Source organism: Lagenorhynchus albirostris, chromosome 14 (genome assembly GCF_949774975.1).
Source record: "Lagenorhynchus albirostris chromosome 14, mLagAlb1.1, whole genome shotgun sequence".
NCBI classification, from domain to species: domain Eukaryota; kingdom Metazoa; phylum Chordata; class Mammalia; order Artiodactyla; family Delphinidae; genus Lagenorhynchus; species Lagenorhynchus albirostris.
Window position 1 is genome coordinate 60,339,102 of NC_083108.1, and position 15,717 is coordinate 60,354,818.

Consider the following 15,717-nt stretch of genomic DNA (forward strand, 5'->3'; position numbering starts at 1 on the left):
GAACCTGCTCATTCATTGACTCCACAAACATTTATTGAGCACCTGTTGTTGCATGCCAGATAGTTTTCCAAATCTAGGGACGTGGTGGTAAAGAAATCTGACAAATATCCGTGTCTTCATGGAAACAATGTAATAGATGCTGACTGCAGTGGAGAAAAAGAAGATGCAGGAGGAGTAGGAAGGGCAGGAAGCACTGCAGAGACATGGCAGTCGAGAAGCTATTAGAAGCAGCCCCTGGCCGGGGAGGAAGCCCCATCTGTAGAGCTGTGAGACAGAACCAGAGAGTAAACGACTGCGTGAATGACACAAGGGCTCCATCCCAGCTATTGGACCTGTTCAGTGATGGAACTTGGCAGAGGGCCAGCATCTGCCTGGCCCTCGACGTGTTTCATCAGGGCTGAGAACTGCGAGGGCCAAAGAGACAAGCTTCTTGGCTGGGGGTCCCATTACCACACACGGGAGGTGTGTAGACTGGGGACCCCTGTAGCTGTGGTAACTATTTCTTTGATCAAGCTGGACAGCAAGAGTTGTCTGTACTTTTGTTTCCACTTAACACAATTAAAAGTCTGTTACATGTAGTCATCCCTCCAGCTACTTGCTTCCCTTTACGTCTTGACAAGAGCACACGTCACACTGTAGGAACAGAGACCTGCCAAGACAGACCATGTCTTTCCATCGTGCAGGGCTGGGAGATGAACCACCAGTAACCGGATGGTGCCAACACAAAGTGGCGGGTGCAGAGGTGTGTGTTTGGGTTTTTTTTGTCTGTTGTTAATATGTCAACTCATCTTTCTGTTTTGTTTTGTTTTGTTTTTTAATTTTGGGAGATGGACTCAGGTTCTTTACGGCAAATAGTAAAACTGAACTTGCCTTTGCCTCCCCAAGTTTCAAATAAATGCAGCATATACTGTTTCTTGCATTCATGTAATATAATCAGGTTCGTCATCAATACAGAGAAATATTGTTTAATAACACTTGGCTTCAGTAAAAGTGCTGGCGTGGATGCACAGAGATCTCTCTGAGTTTCTCACTACAGTGGGTCATGCTCTCGGTTACTCACTGTTCAGTGTTTGTGCAGTACTGGTTCTTTGACCCCGTGTGTTGTGTCTTTCCTGGTTAAAAGTGACCTCAGAGACCACCTCATCCAACACCCTCACTTTAAAATTGAAGAAACAGAAATCCAGAAATGTTAAGGTGCTTTCCCAATATCTGATAGCTGTTTTGCTGCCATGCTGGAGCAGTTTAGTTAGAACCATTTCAGATACTTGAGACCACGTACTGCTGGAAGGTTCTGCTTCACTAATTACAGACTAGTTTGTGTTTTTTTTCCAGTTATCATAAAGCTCTTTTTGCAAGTGAATACCATTGTGGAGCAGAGTCAGCTCCAGTTCCTACCATGAAGGAGGTGTGCCCACCACCGGCTGCACCAGGAGGAGGGCCTTAGGCCACCACAGGAGCCGTGCAGAAGTGGGGGTGTCCAGCCAATTACACCCACAGTGCTCAGTCCAAGCTCACAGTCTGTGAATCTGACTCCTTAAATGACCTTGAGATTGTGGTAGGATGACCCAAGTCATCTTCCCTTCCTTGGTGGACAGCTGAAATCTCAGGCTTCTTCTGTCTTTGGGGTGTCTAAGATCAAAGTTTCTTCCCTTTAAATGAGAAGTTATTCTGTTTTCTGTTTACACCTTAGGCTCCCTGCTGCAGGAGCTACACTGCTGAGGTTTACCTGTGCAGAATCTTGCTGTTCCTTCTCTTTCTCCCAAGTGATTTCCTGCAGCTTTTACACCATGTTTGCTTAGGAATTTGATATTCAGGTTAGCTCTCCAGAAATCCTCAATTTCTCTTTGGCATTTCCACTCTCCCAAACACTGTTGCTCCCGGAAAAGTTTGGGGTGTGACATTTTCTGCTGTGTTACCCTAGGGAAAGGAACTACTGGGGGAGGTAGGCCAGGGACCAACAGATGATTCCTGCAGTTACATGAGAACATCAAAGCAAAGAATTATACAGAAGGGCAAACTTCTAGTGAGGCTGCCCCTTCTTTCTAGCCACTCCTGAGGGAAGGAAGTTCTGCCTTTTCTTAAATTCATAGACAGTCACGTTCGTTGGAGCTGCTCTGAGAGCACTCACTCCTAGTACAGGAGCCAGCGTCTGGCCCCCTGGGTGAGTGGAACATCCAGGTGATCCCTCAGCTTTTAAGCCCCAGGGACATAAGTGAACTTTAATTAATGCCCCAGTTTTCAAGAGCCCACTTTTAGAGAACTGTGTCCTGTCAGTTCTGAAGCCCTTTTACTTCCACTACTTCGATGGTAAGGAAGTGGCTCAGATTTTGCCACCAGCATCACAATTCAACAGCAGAAACAGAGCTGTAGAATGTTCCACACAGTAAAATCTATTCTAAATAGATAAATATATACATCATACACATTTTAATGGAACGAGCCAGAACAGCATTGTGAATTCAGTCTGCCAGGTAACTGCACCTGAACATTTAATTAGTGCAAGCAGAATTTTATATTAAGTAGGTTCTTAGCTCTTAAATTTTTTTGGATGAGCAAAGGGAGATGTTTCTAGACGTGGGCCTTAGGCTGACATGCAGGAAGAAGGCGCATTCTGATGAATGTATGTGTATGTATGTGTGTAACTGGAGTCTTGAAACACATCATATGCACAATCAAGCCCTTACCTAGAAGAGTTCTCCTTATGAAATTCTAGACTCTGATGATTTGCAACTATACAACTTCTCAACAGGAGCTGAGAAGGAAAAAGAAAGTTGCAGTTAAATAAGGGTTACCCAGAGCTTCCCTTCCTGGTACCTGACCTCTCTGTGTCTCTGGAATTCAGGAGGCACAAGGCAAGGGCTGTGACCCGGATTCAGAAAGTCAGTGAACATTAGAATTATGAGCTGACATCTTGTTACACACATGTCACAGAGAAACTTTAGCGGAAGAAGAGCCTAAAATACATCTGGCAAATAAGTAATGAATTAATATCACACTCAATATCATGTAATGTTTGGTACATAAAGGGCTAATGATGCTCTATATTTAGTTAACATAAAGACAAAAGAACTTTCCTAAATTCATTCTGGGTTTAATCTTCCTCATTTTTTCTCGACCCTTTAAGAGCTACAGCAAGAAATTTTCTTCATTGGACATTTTAAGAATATATACCTTGAGGAATTCGATTTAGGAAAAAAAATAAAAGCTTTATCTTTCTATACATAATTTGTCGCCATAGATGTGACTTCTTATATAATAATTGTTATATATACTATTTATAGATTTTAGTTTCCTACCCTGCTGAGCTGAAAAAGGAGGCAGGCTGCTCGGTGACACAGCAGAGTTACGGTGACTGCTCATATTCATTTATTTTTCCAGTGTGGTCCTTGTAGATTGTATTTCTCAAGCTGATCATAAACTGCTGATGTCATATAAATATATCTTGTCTTCCCAACCTAGGTGGTTTCCAACAGCTAGTTACCAAAAGACATCATCATTTTACAACAGGAACTCCACAAAGAAGGTATGATGTAAAGTCATTTATTTTCCCCTCGATAAATTTTAAAAGACTTTAATGGAAAACGTTTAGTACTGTCATGTCACACTGAATGCCAGCAGTACCTTGACTTTTACACACAGGAAGCCAGGTCAACGTGTACACATTTCCCCACGGCCCTTCAGCAGTTTTGCATGTACAAAATTGTCTGCTATTTTGCTTTAGCAAACAGCAACATAATTTAAAACTTTCATGTCTCCTATGTGACACCTAAAATCAGTCCAACATTTATTAATACAGTTAGAAAAATAAAAGCCTTAAAAATTCATGGTATGAGCTCACGGTGCTAATCACATGACATGAGTTTATGAGTTCATGGGATCTCATCATATGTAAGATCATTTTAAAAACTCCTACATAACAACTTTCTGGTTTAATTTGAAAGGCCTAAGACTTGAAATCTAGTAAGACTGTTAAGTCGATGTACAAATCAATTACTTGATTTAACTTTTACTTGCCTTGGGAGAGTTAATTCTCATTGTCCACTGAATGAACGCCTTTCAAATATTAATTACTATATTACAGTATTTACAAGCTTTCTTATCTATCCTAAACTGACAGAAAGTTCAGCTGTGAGAAGGGTGAGCTCATGAGGCAGGGGATGCAAGGGAGGGTGTGAGCCTGGAGGGAGAGGGTGAAAGTGAAGCCCCCCACTGGGATACATCAGGCTCCAGGAGACCAGCCAGCCAATGATGCTGTTGTTGTCAGACCAGAAGTAAGTGCCAACAACCAGGACAAAGAGGAGGCCTGGGAAGGTGTGTTATCCCAGTAGGAAGGGAGGGAGGAAGCTAGGCCTCAGGTCAAAGGAGGCTGAGGACTGAAACCACGCCCCACAGGCTGGCAGTGAATGACCCTCTGGAAGTTACCCGATTTGGTTGAGGTGCTGGGGATACATGCCATGGATGAGGAAGGGGGTAAATGCAAGAATTTGTTTTGGCACCAGATAGTGATGCTGATTTGATTTCTACAATATTAGCTGTGCCATGTGCCCTTTTCTACTGTACTTTCTGCAAACTGTCCCACGGAGACCTACCACCCACTTGACCTCTTCAATACACTTGGCAAAGCCTGTTAGTGCTGTGGACGCTCTGCTAAGAGGTGCCCACAATGCCCAGACAACCTGCACAGTGTCACAAACCTGGAGAAGTGAAGTCAAAGACTAGATGTGCTAGATTTTATGTGCCTTGTGAATGTGGACGGGATTCTCATTTAGGGGGTTTAGTTTCTTGTGTTTTAATAACACCTGTAAAAAACTAGTTATTTTATTTTTATTTTATTTTTTTTGCGGTACGCGGGCCTCTCACTGTTGTGGCCTCTCCCGTTGCGGAGCACAGGCTCCAGACGCGCAGGCTCCGCGGCCATGGCTCATGGGCCCAGCTGCTCCGCGGCATGTGGGATCTTCCCGGACCGGGGCACGAACCTGTGTCCCCTACATCGGCAGGCGGACTCTCAACCACTGTGCCACCAGGGAAGCCCAAGTCATTATTTTAAAAAGCACACTCTCCTAGGTCTGGTCTGTGCATGGATACAAACACCACCCCATCTCCCTTGCACCCTTCCTGGTGGTTGTTTGTTTAGAAGCTGCTCACACCAAAATTTTTTTTTTTTTTTTTTTTTTTTTTTTGCGGTATGCGGGCCTCTCACTGCCATCGCCTCTCCCGCTGCGGAGCACAGGCTCTGGACGCGCAGGCTCAGCGGCCATGGCTCACGGGCCCAGCCGCTCCGTGGCATGTGGGATCTTCCCAGACCGGGGCATGAACCTGTGTGCCCTGCATCGGCAGGCGGACTCAACCACTGCACCACCAGGGAAGCCCACACCAAAATTTTATAAATGAGATTCACTCAATATAATGTTAAAGCTCTTACGTGAGAGTCTTTAAAACTTTAAACGTTTCCATAATCAGTAAGGGTTCTCTGGTGGCCCACTTTTACATGCAAATACAGACAAACTGTTAACATGCATTACTTCAGTCAATTGGTAAAGTTTATTTTGTAAGTGTAAGTAATTTTAAGCCATTTACTAATTTATAAATTTCAGTCACGTAAAACCACTACCAGGGCAGTTCTGAGGTATTACTGTTAATTCGCTATAGAAATATTCCTGTATTGTGAGGTGGTGTGAAGTGTGACTGCCCTGCCTTTTGGTGAGCGGTGCTGACTACAGGTGTGTTCAGGAAACTGCTGTGCATGTGCATTAACCGAGCTTCCAAACATGACTGGCAACTTGACTGGCTGGTCTGCCAAGTGAACCAAAATCATAAAGATGGCCACGGAATGGGCCACACAAGTCGAGAAATGACAGTGTATAGTGCCGCCTCAACCTGGCTTCATCAAAACCCGTCCTACTCAAGTCACTTACAAGGAGAACGTGTGCAAAAAGCATCCACAAAGCCTATCAGCAGGTTAATTTTAAATGAACTAGACCATGTTTTTGCTTTTAAAATTCATTTATAAAAATAAATTTCAGTTTGAGACCTCAGATACCAAATTGTGGCTTAATTTAGTCGTGATGGCGAGACTAAAGTTATGAAAACCGCGGTTGGAAATGTGAGCGCTCCAGCTCGTTCCCTGCGGCGTGGCCGACGCACTCACATCCCTTCTCCTATTGGCCAAAATACTCAACTTTTGGACAAACTTCTAGCCTGCCCTTGTCCCCAAATGCCACAAAACTTTAAATCTTAGACCTCCAATATAAAACCACTAGTAACCATAATACATTCAAGATAAGGAAAGCCCTGCACCTGCCTCAAGAGACACCGCCCCACTGCCCGGGCACAGACACAGCATGGGGGACATGGGCGCCCACTTGAGCGTACAGCTTATTCAGATGCTTTGTACTGGAGCGCAGAGTAAAGCCCCTCCCGAGTCTTTATCTCAGAGCAACAATAATTTAATTTAAAACCAGTTTGAGAGCATGAGCAAATCCTTGTAGGTTCTGTGCTGTGAGATGGTAACAGCCTGGCCCAGCCTCCAGGGATCTGTGTGCATCAGGCAGGAACACTGTCGGGTGGAAATGCCAATATGACTTACTTCTTAGACTGTGCTGACTTTGACGCCTGTGTTAGACCGATTTCTCACACCAGAAGCTGCCTCAGTCAGAAAAGTATTTGAGGGACAGTAAAGAACTGAACTAAGGAAAAAGTTTCTGGCCTCCAAATCACCACACACACAGAAGCAAGTTTCAAACTACTGTCCTCTCTCAGTGCAGACAAGGGACTGGCTGATATGAACACAGTGTTCAGTCTGTGGAACAGTGTGATGCAGCAAAACCCTGATCTCATGCAAACCCGAACCAGTTAACTGCGGCGAGAAGACAGCCCCGCTCAGTGTTCTCTCACGAATGCGACTCTGCACACAAATGCACGGGGCTCAGACCTCACTGATGGTCCTCTCTGAAGGGCAGTACTCCGAAGGGCCTGCCGAGGACACGTAGAAAGACTGCGTTTTCCTTTTCAATCTGGCTCTTTTGTTGGCCAGCACCAGGCTATGCCGGCTTGAGTTGATGATTTCTGAAATGAACTTTTTGCAGTCTACACACACCTCCATGGTGCTCCAGTCCTCCATCAACTCTTTGGGAAATTGGAGTTCTTCATCTGATTTGTCCACAGACTTGGATTTTGAGGACAATCTGGAAAAAAACAAAACATTTACGACATCCATTATTGTTACTTATAGTTCTACTGCAATACTAAGAAAATATGTGCAAAAAAAGTAAATCTGTTGGCAAAACATGATGGAATGGGTGGGTGATTTAGTCACGTCAGTGTTGTCCAAAGAAGAAGTTATAATTGGCGACAACTTTCCAAATATTTTTGGGGACTTCTCTGGTGGCGCAGTGGTTAAGAATCCACCTGCCAATGCAGGGGACACGGGTTCGATTCCTGGTACGGGAAGATCCCACATGCCGCGGAGCAACTAAGCCCGTGCGCCACAACTACTGAAGCCCATGTGCCATGACAACTGACCCGTGTGCTGCAACTACTGAAGCCTGCGTGCCTAGAGCCTGTGCTCCGCAACGAGAAGCCACCGCAATGAGAAGCCTGTGCACTGCAATGAAGAGTAGCTCCTGCTCACATCTAGAGAAAGCCCACACGCAGCAATGAAGATCCAATGCAGCCAAAAATTTAAAAAAGACATGTCAAATTATTAAAAAAAAAGAAACAAAATTTTTTAAAGAAAGAAACCAGGAAACCTTTTACTAAGAAATAATAATACGGGACTTCCCTGGTGGCACAGTGGTAAAGAATCCACCTGCCAATGCAGGGGACACGGATTCGAGCCCTGGTCCGGGACGATCCCACATGCCACGGAGAAACTAAGCCCGTGTACAACTACTGAGCCTGCACTCTAGAGCCTGTGAGCCACAACTACTGAGACCATGTGCCACAACTACTGAAGCCTGTGCACCTAGAGCCCGTGCTCCGCAACAAGAGAACCCACTGCAGTGAGAAGCCCGCGCACCGCAACGAAGAGTAGCCCCCACTCACTGCAACTAGAGGAAGCCCACATGCAGCAACGAAGACCCAACGCAGCCAAAAATAAAAATAAATAAATAACGTTATATTAAAAAAAATACTACTACTAAAAGCTCTTAGTATCCCTTCTAGAATTTTTGGAAAATAGGATATTCAGAGTATTCACCTGACTACTATACGTAGATAGATCATGAACTTTAACAACCGAAATGAAATGAAGTACATGTTGCTAATCTCTCTGATGATTCAGAGAAAACTTCAAGTTCTTTCTCCAGTGACCCTGTGTCATGGTTAATGAACATTAGTTAACTGTAGATGGTAGGTGAGACTATAAGAAATTGAAGTAAATTTATCTTAATCCTACGACAAATCCTGAAAAATTATCTTTGGACCAGCTTTCTTGTCATTTCGTATTTATCAAATGTGCTTCCCGCTCCACAACAATTCTCTATATCTGGGTGACTGACTATTTGGATTCCAGAGAGCTGGAGTTAACTAGACCAACATCATCATAAATGTTGTGGATAGTTTTTGGAAATAACTAGGAACCATCTACTCATTCACTATTTTAATTAAACCAAACAGGAACACAGAGCTAGTGCAGGAAAGAACAGACCATAGTTCGCCTGCCTGAGCCCATGGATAGCAGCCCATACTCAGAGGTCAGGATGGGGACTGAGCACAGGGGCAGGAACCTCGGGTACAGGTTACTGCTGGGCTCTCAGCTCCCTCACCTCACTGTCCACAGACCCTGACATGCAGAATGGCCATCATCCAGCATCTGGCACCAACACCAGTGTCCCTCCCAAATAGGAGGCCGCTGGTACATAAAACCCCAACACCCTGGGCCCTGCCAGCGTGTGGTCTGACCTCCTGTCTTTCTTAAGGACCAACACTAACCTTACTCTGCATTAAATGCAAAGGGATTGCTATTCGGGCACCTTTTTTCTTTTAAATTGTCAGCTCTTGGCATAAAGCTTTATTTCTGCCTTTACAATAGGAAAGTAAGCCAAAGTTATCACAGACTACTGTAAACACAGGATTAAAAAGATTTTTTTCAAAACTAAAGAAGGAAAGAAAGATTAGACTGTTATGTTCAAGTTTTCAACTCCATTGAAAACAAGGTCAGTTTTAAAGATGACTTTTAAAGGACACACAAAAGTAATTACTTCCAAAGTAGAAAAAAAAATTAAACTGAGAGATTAAGTATCTTTCAGGGAGCTAGCCATCATCCCTTGTCATGTGACCTTTGGCAAGTTTTGGAGATTTGTGTACAAGTCAAAACTATATTAAAACCAAGCCACCCACCCACCCAAACTCCTGCAAGCCAAAACCCCACCATATCACCATAGTCCTCAAAAGAGCTCTCGCCTTTCACAAAGGATGCTCTGGAGACCCGGCCCCTTGCTCACCTGGCAATGCTCCGAAGTGGCCGATGGTGGCCAGTGGAGGGTTTTTCTGGCCTCATACAACTTTCCCCTCTCTGCAAGGCAGAAGGTCCCAATGAAAAGATAGGAAGGGTGGAGTATGGCTTGGAGGGCAGCCGCATCTAGTATCCCAAATAAAACTGAGAATGAGCAGTACTGTTAAAGAGGCAGAGTCAATAAAATTAGCACAAGTTGTGATTTCACTAAGCTTAGCTTACCTTTTTGCAACACTGTGAGCACACCGGCCTGTACACAAAATCAGAAGTGTTACTCAGCGTGATAACCACGAACGCAACTGCAGAGTTAGAGAAGCCGCAGGCTGCGTGGCTGTGAATTTCTACAGTAAGTCCCCTGGACTCTCTGCTTCTTCTATCAGAACGTAACAAACTGAGACAACTGGATTGCCAAAAAGACAATCACACTGTAAAACTTAACTCTTACACTGTCCTATGAAAGGATCAACTTACGTCTGTTTGGGATTTTCTTACTTGTCTATCCTGGGATCACGTGACAGTCACATCTATTTTTTTCTGTTCAACATGACATATTATTATTAGACCTATCTTGGATATGAAAAGAAATACATGCAGAGAAACTTTCCAGGCTTAATATCAAATAATTGTCCACTCTTGAAGCAATCACTATTACTAACTTACAAGCACAGCACATGATAACAGACTGGATTATTTCTAATATTGTTCCTCAGAGAAAAATGATGAAACAGTGGATCCTTGACTGCTGTCATCAATTACAAAAGCCTTACCTCTTACAGAACTGACAGGTATAAGACCAAGTGAAGAAGGAAAATCTCCTGGTTCGGCAACAAAAGCAGAGCTAAAAAATAAAAATTTTAAAGGAGAAAAAGGCATTGCCAATAGTTAATTTCCTAATTTGCATGTTTGGACACACATTTATATGTGGAAAGTTTAGTAGACAAAGGGAGAAGAGCATTTAGAGACCCTTTTATTAAGTTTGGTTCTGTGATAATTATAATCTGCTCTGTATTTGATTATAATTCTACCTTTAAATGGTAATAAAAGACCACAGTTCTCAAGGGTCTTGCCACCATGAAAGCAACCTGAAGAAGGTTCTGAAAAAGTCTTCTCTGTTTCTCAGATACATATTCTCTACAATCCTTTAAAAGTGTAACAACTAAGGGCAGACCTTGTTTTATGAAGGCATACCATTATTTATTATGGTGGTTTTAACCTTCTGGTTTTCAATTTCTCAGGGAGAAATAAAAATACTTTTGTGAGCAAGGCAGAAAAGGGACTGCCTGCCACGGGGTAAGCCTCTTACCTCCTAGAATCCCCCCAAAGTCCTATGCCATCTGGCCACCAGACAGTGTCCTCAGGGGAATGCCTGTGACCGACCAATCTTCTAACCCTACTGATCCATCAACTGTAAGTGGCTCTACCTTTCCTTTTTTCAGAGCAGTGTAGACATCTTTATACTGTTGGTATTTTTCCAGCTCTGCCTTCACCAGGACCTGACGAATATGCATCACCTCCTCCACAGTAAGTGCTAGGCATTCCACTGGGTAGCAGAATTCCTCCTGAAATTCAAAATTCCACATGAATAAGAAGCTCCCACCACCCTTCTGGCAAGGCAAAGTTCCCCTTCAGATCAGTCACCTGGTTAGTAGCTTCAGAGAAGAAAAGAGGTTTCCCAGTAAACACTGGAGCAGAGCTGGCTCACTCTGGGGACCACATAGTTTCTAATTACACTGAGACAAGAGATGGCAGAAAACTTCCGGGACCATGTGAAACACTGTAGCCACTGAAATTTCCAATTAGTAAAATTTCCTCACATTTGTTTAGATGTTTTGCCTCAGGTATCTCTATTCCATGAAGTGGAACTACATATCTATGCATTGAAATCTTGGGGAAAAAATGTTATTGTTCTAAACCAAATTTCTGTCAGTTTTCTCCCATGATTACACAAAGATATTATTTACTTTTGTGTTGTATATATCTGCTAATAGATAAATAGCAAACCTACAACATTGGTACTGTTTTAAAAACTGATTTGTGGTACCCAGAATAGCCAAAAGAAGGTGGTTAGTAATCGATATTGAGAAGCGTTATTTAGTGGTAAGTTACATCAGCACAGCCTAAAAACTCCTAACAGTGTGAGTGGAACTGGACCTGGAAGCCAGCAGGTACTTCGTCAGGCTGCCCCACACTCTCCAGATCTCTCATCACTTTTAAACAACTGCGGAAGTACAGTCCGCACTGGACAGATGTGGAGACACTCAGAGAACTCTGACGATAAATATCAAAGTTGGCTGTCTTATGTTAATGGTTTCCCTAACAACAGTGGAGGAAGATGTTGATGTAACTGATCCCACTGAATAAAGAGCCTCACACCATCTGCTCCCCAGCCGGCCCTGCGCTTGATTGGTGGGCCCAGTAGAAAGACAGAACGGTTTTGTGCGCCTGCACCCTGCTGGACTTCACAAGGGCTATTGTGGCGGAGCGACACAACCCCGATGTCCTCGGTGCACACACACTGTAACTCACGCCCACACACACAATAGTGCTGCTCACAGGCATTCTGGAATCAAACAAGCCAAAGGAGACAGCACAGGACTATGAGTGCAGTCAGTTTATGGAGTTTTAACATTTAGTTCTGTCTTTCAATCAGAGAAAAACAAAAATAAATCTAGGTTGCAAACTTGAAAAACATTAGCATTTACTAAAAAAAAAGTAGTTTGCAGAACTACTGCTTCTTACAAATAATCAATACAAAATCATCTCTGTTCAAGCTAACTTAGGGAAGATTAAATTTGCTAAAAATATTTTGGAAAAAATCGTGCAATTGAACGTTTAAGATGAAGAGCTTAGTATCTGGAGGGTGGGAGGATAATTCATGTGCTCTAGAATGTCTGATATACTCAAAAAAACCCACCATTACCCAATTTTCTTTCAATGGGAAGAGCTTTAAAAGTTGGCATGTCCAATATTTCCTGAGCTTCGCTTGACCCTGAGAACAGAGTGTGGGAACGGGCTCGCCTCCGAACGCTGGGCATCACAACTGTGCACAGATAGTAGGGTCAGCTGCACACGTCTGAACAGCAACTTTTCTCAGCTTCTGACATAGTTCATAAGAAGTATCCCTACGGTCATCTTTATTCATCAGCAACAAGCATGACTATCGTACATTTTCTGACAGTTACCTATGTGACAATATTGCTGAGCTGGAGTAAAATAACGTATGAATCTAGCAAACAAGCAGAAGACCACTCCCTGAGATTGGCTGTCATGTATTAGGAAGATGGTGCTGGTGCCAACGTCACAGCTGCGACGCCTGGGTGGCGGGGATGCTCCACACACAGCAACCCAGACAGCCCGCAGCTCCCAGTCCTCAGTCTCAAGTCACAAAGGGGCCAGTCAAGCACACTTCCAACTTACTGCTTTGACCCATGCACAAATCCAGTGTTCCATCAGATGTAATAAGAAATAGTGGATTTTTCTGTGTTCTTGTTCTTTTTTAAAATTTCAAGCAGATTACCCTTTAGTAAAATACCTTCCATCAGGTCAAATGCTAATGTTTTAATTCTGGTGCTTTCCCAAGGACAACAAAACTTTAATGCAACATGAAAGAAAATAATAGTTACTAGAATAGCTTTCATTATTTTTTCAACTGACAAAAAATATTAATTCAACATCCCCAAAGCCAAATTAAACCTTAACAGATCTTGCTGAGATGCTGATGCCCCAAAATGTGAAGAGCACTCAGGGTTACCCATGAGCCGAGCCTAGTCCCCGTTGTTACAATGGGCCAGGTCACACCTGCAGCAGGCACTGACCTCAGTTCATGGCATGGACTCCAGGGACCAGAGCAGCACAACTCTGATTCTCTGGCTGCTCTGTGCTTCAGTATGGCTTCCAAATTTAGGAAAGGGAAGCTAAATCTTAAAGAGTTTTAACAGAGATTACAATATACTGTAGGAGCAGATGTGCCTTTAGAACTCACTGTTACGTATGTCACTAAAATGGCTGAGTTTTTGTTAAATATTCTGGTTATATTTACCATTCAAAAGGGGTCAGAGTTAGGGAGCACAGAAATCAGAGAGCATGGTGTATAATCTGGTTACTGAGCCAGAGAAGTGGAAATGGTCATATTTTATAGAGTGTTCTTGGTTAGCAAAAACTTCATAAATAAGTAGCAGATACTTGACAATTATCCAAAACAACCATTGGTTTTTGTTTTTAATAAACCAAAGGAAGGCAGATTTAAATAAAAATAGCAAATATTAAGTTTAATTACTCTTTTCTTTTTTCAAGTTCACCTTTAAATTTCAAGGTGTTCTCTGTCTAAAGTCACATGTAGACTTAGTAGACAGACTGTTTGGGGAGGGTTGAAAATAAAAATAAAATGTCAGCAGATCTTCAGAAACAGCAGCAGGAGGGACAGGATTAAATGCCACCTCCGCATCTGACCATGTGCTCACAGGGCCAGATCTAAAATGAAAAAAAGAAGAGATTTATCCTGTATTTCACGGCAAATAAAGAGAAAGGAATCTGTTGTACCTCATTTACATTCAGTCTCTTTTCTAAACCAAGCTGGGTCATAAAGAAAAAGAAACCAGCTGCTGGTTTGCTTATCCAGGACAGGTCTGGTAAACAGGATGGTGGAGAGCCGGGCTGGGCGGCTGCTGACACCTGGTCAGCAGGTCAGCAGCTTGGGTCACACTGGGGGCAGGGGAAACCTCAATATGGTCCGAGGCTTTTTATCCCACTTAAGTTCGGAAACTATTATACTTCCTTTAAAAAATGTATTCTGTATGAAAATCTCAAAAACAATACAAAATGAGAATTATTTAAAATATTTTAAATAATCACATCAATTTAAAAAAACTTCAAATTTCTCTCTACAGAGAAGCACGGTGATTTTTCATAACAACCACATAACATCCTGACCATCACAACACAGCTTTAAAGGTGCTGGAGAAGAGAAAGAGTGCCCGAGCCTCCCTGGCCAGGCAGCTGAGTGTATGGGCAACGGCTCTTCTGAGGGTGGGGCAGCCCTGGGCTGGGGGAAGGCCCTGATTGGAGGGTGGGGGGTGGGGGGACATGGTTCAATCAGGGGGCTCAGAAGCACCGCCCACAGCTCCTCTGTGCTGATGCCGCTGCATTCTGAGTTTGTTGTCCTTTCACTGTCGTCCCGTCAATTTAGATCATGGTGTGATCTACGCATCTACCAAAGATTGGAATCAACAGAAGCAAAGTGTCCATCTAAGCTGTTAATTTTTGCAGAGTGCGGTAGCTGAGGGATCACTGCCGAAGAGGCAGAGAGGAAAATAATTCCCAGAACCAGCAGAAAGAGGCCAACCTTTGCGGATTTCCACCTGCTGGTAAAAGCTCTCTCACACAGATAATACATAGCCCCTGCTACCCCCAACAAGGCTGCCTCCAAAGGGTGAGAGCCGAGCAGAGAAGCTGTTTGAAGGGTAGAAAAAAGCGGTCGGAAAGGTGTCGTTGGCCATACTCTGGTTATCCTAGGAACCTGAACAATAGATAAAGGAAAAGAAAACGGCAGGGGAAAAAGAAAAGGAGAAAATAATGCTGAATATGAGTGACCTACAAATAGCGATTACAGAGCATGAAACAAAAATAAACAAAACAGAAACACCACGGAGGATGTTAATGGTAGATTCCACATGCAAGTCCATGCCATCGTCTGCATCCACATGTATCAGTCAGGAGCCCAACCATGCCTAGAGAACCTCAGAGTTCACACGGCAACACTTAAGCTGTCTGGAACTCGGCTGTCCTGTGAACACTGAGTCTCCTGCACAGGGCTCGGTGGGATGCAGGCCAGAGGCGAATGCAGAAACATACACCACGCAGCCACCCCTCCCCCGGTCGGTACTTAAAAACAAGTCGCCTTCATTTAGAGGCGTCATCCACATTCATCTGACCAAATGATGAAAAGAATTACACTTTCAACATCCTAAGGAAAGGGAGGAAGATACAATAAAAATGAAAATCAGTAACAACAAAGACATTTCTGCCATTTTTAGTTGAGAGCTTATAAATACAAAACATTTCCATGTTTTCTAAAACATAGCTAAAATTTTAAATTATCATACTTTTAAAAACAATACTTACCAAGCTAGATGGCACTACCATTAAAGGAGTGTGATTTTATGGATTTCCCAAGATAAACTACTGGCAAGAAAAGTCAGGACTTTGACCTGGAGGTTCTTTTGTCTCAGCTGGTGTCTAGAGGCACTTCGGGGGCAGAGTTCTGT

At 43.3% G+C, this 15,717-nt stretch overlaps 2 protein-coding genes across 38 annotated transcripts in view; one reads left to right on the forward strand and one right to left on the reverse strand.

Annotated features, from left to right (window-relative positions):
- PRELID3A (PRELI domain containing 3A) overlaps window positions 1-15,717 on the forward strand; it is a 179,468-nt gene that overhangs the window by 70,801 nt on the left and 92,950 nt on the right. For 13 of the 35 annotated variants that reach the window (XM_060170240.1, XM_060170241.1, XM_060170271.1 and 10 more), the window contains exon 6: window positions 3,460-3,523. The exons of 10 other annotated variants lie outside the window; for them this stretch is intronic. In XM_060170240.1, coding sequence (XP_060026223.1) covers window positions 3,460-3,523 — 64 coding nt within the window. 12 more of the 35 variants (XM_060170248.1, XM_060170258.1, XR_009544319.1 and 9 more) reach the window with 11 other exon arrangements.
- The window catches only part of SPIRE1 (spire type actin nucleation factor 1), a 208,016-nt gene continuing 195,823 nt past the window's right edge, over window positions 3,525-15,717 (reverse strand). For 2 of the 3 annotated variants that reach the window (XM_060170228.1, XM_060170229.1), the window contains 5 exons: window positions 10,876-11,013; window positions 10,222-10,292; window positions 9,677-9,704; window positions 9,444-9,580; window positions 3,525-7,184 (listed from right to left, as the gene is read on the reverse strand). In XM_060170228.1, the coding sequence (XP_060026211.1) occupies window positions 6,926-7,184; window positions 9,444-9,580; window positions 9,677-9,704; window positions 10,222-10,292; window positions 10,876-11,013 (633 nt within the window). In that variant the 3' untranslated portion in view covers window positions 3,525-6,925. Of the gene's footprint in view, window positions 7,185-9,443; window positions 9,581-9,676; window positions 9,705-10,221; window positions 10,293-10,875; window positions 11,014-14,795; window positions 14,970-15,717 lie in introns of all 3 variants that reach the window. The other variant, XM_060170226.1, reaches the window with a different exon arrangement.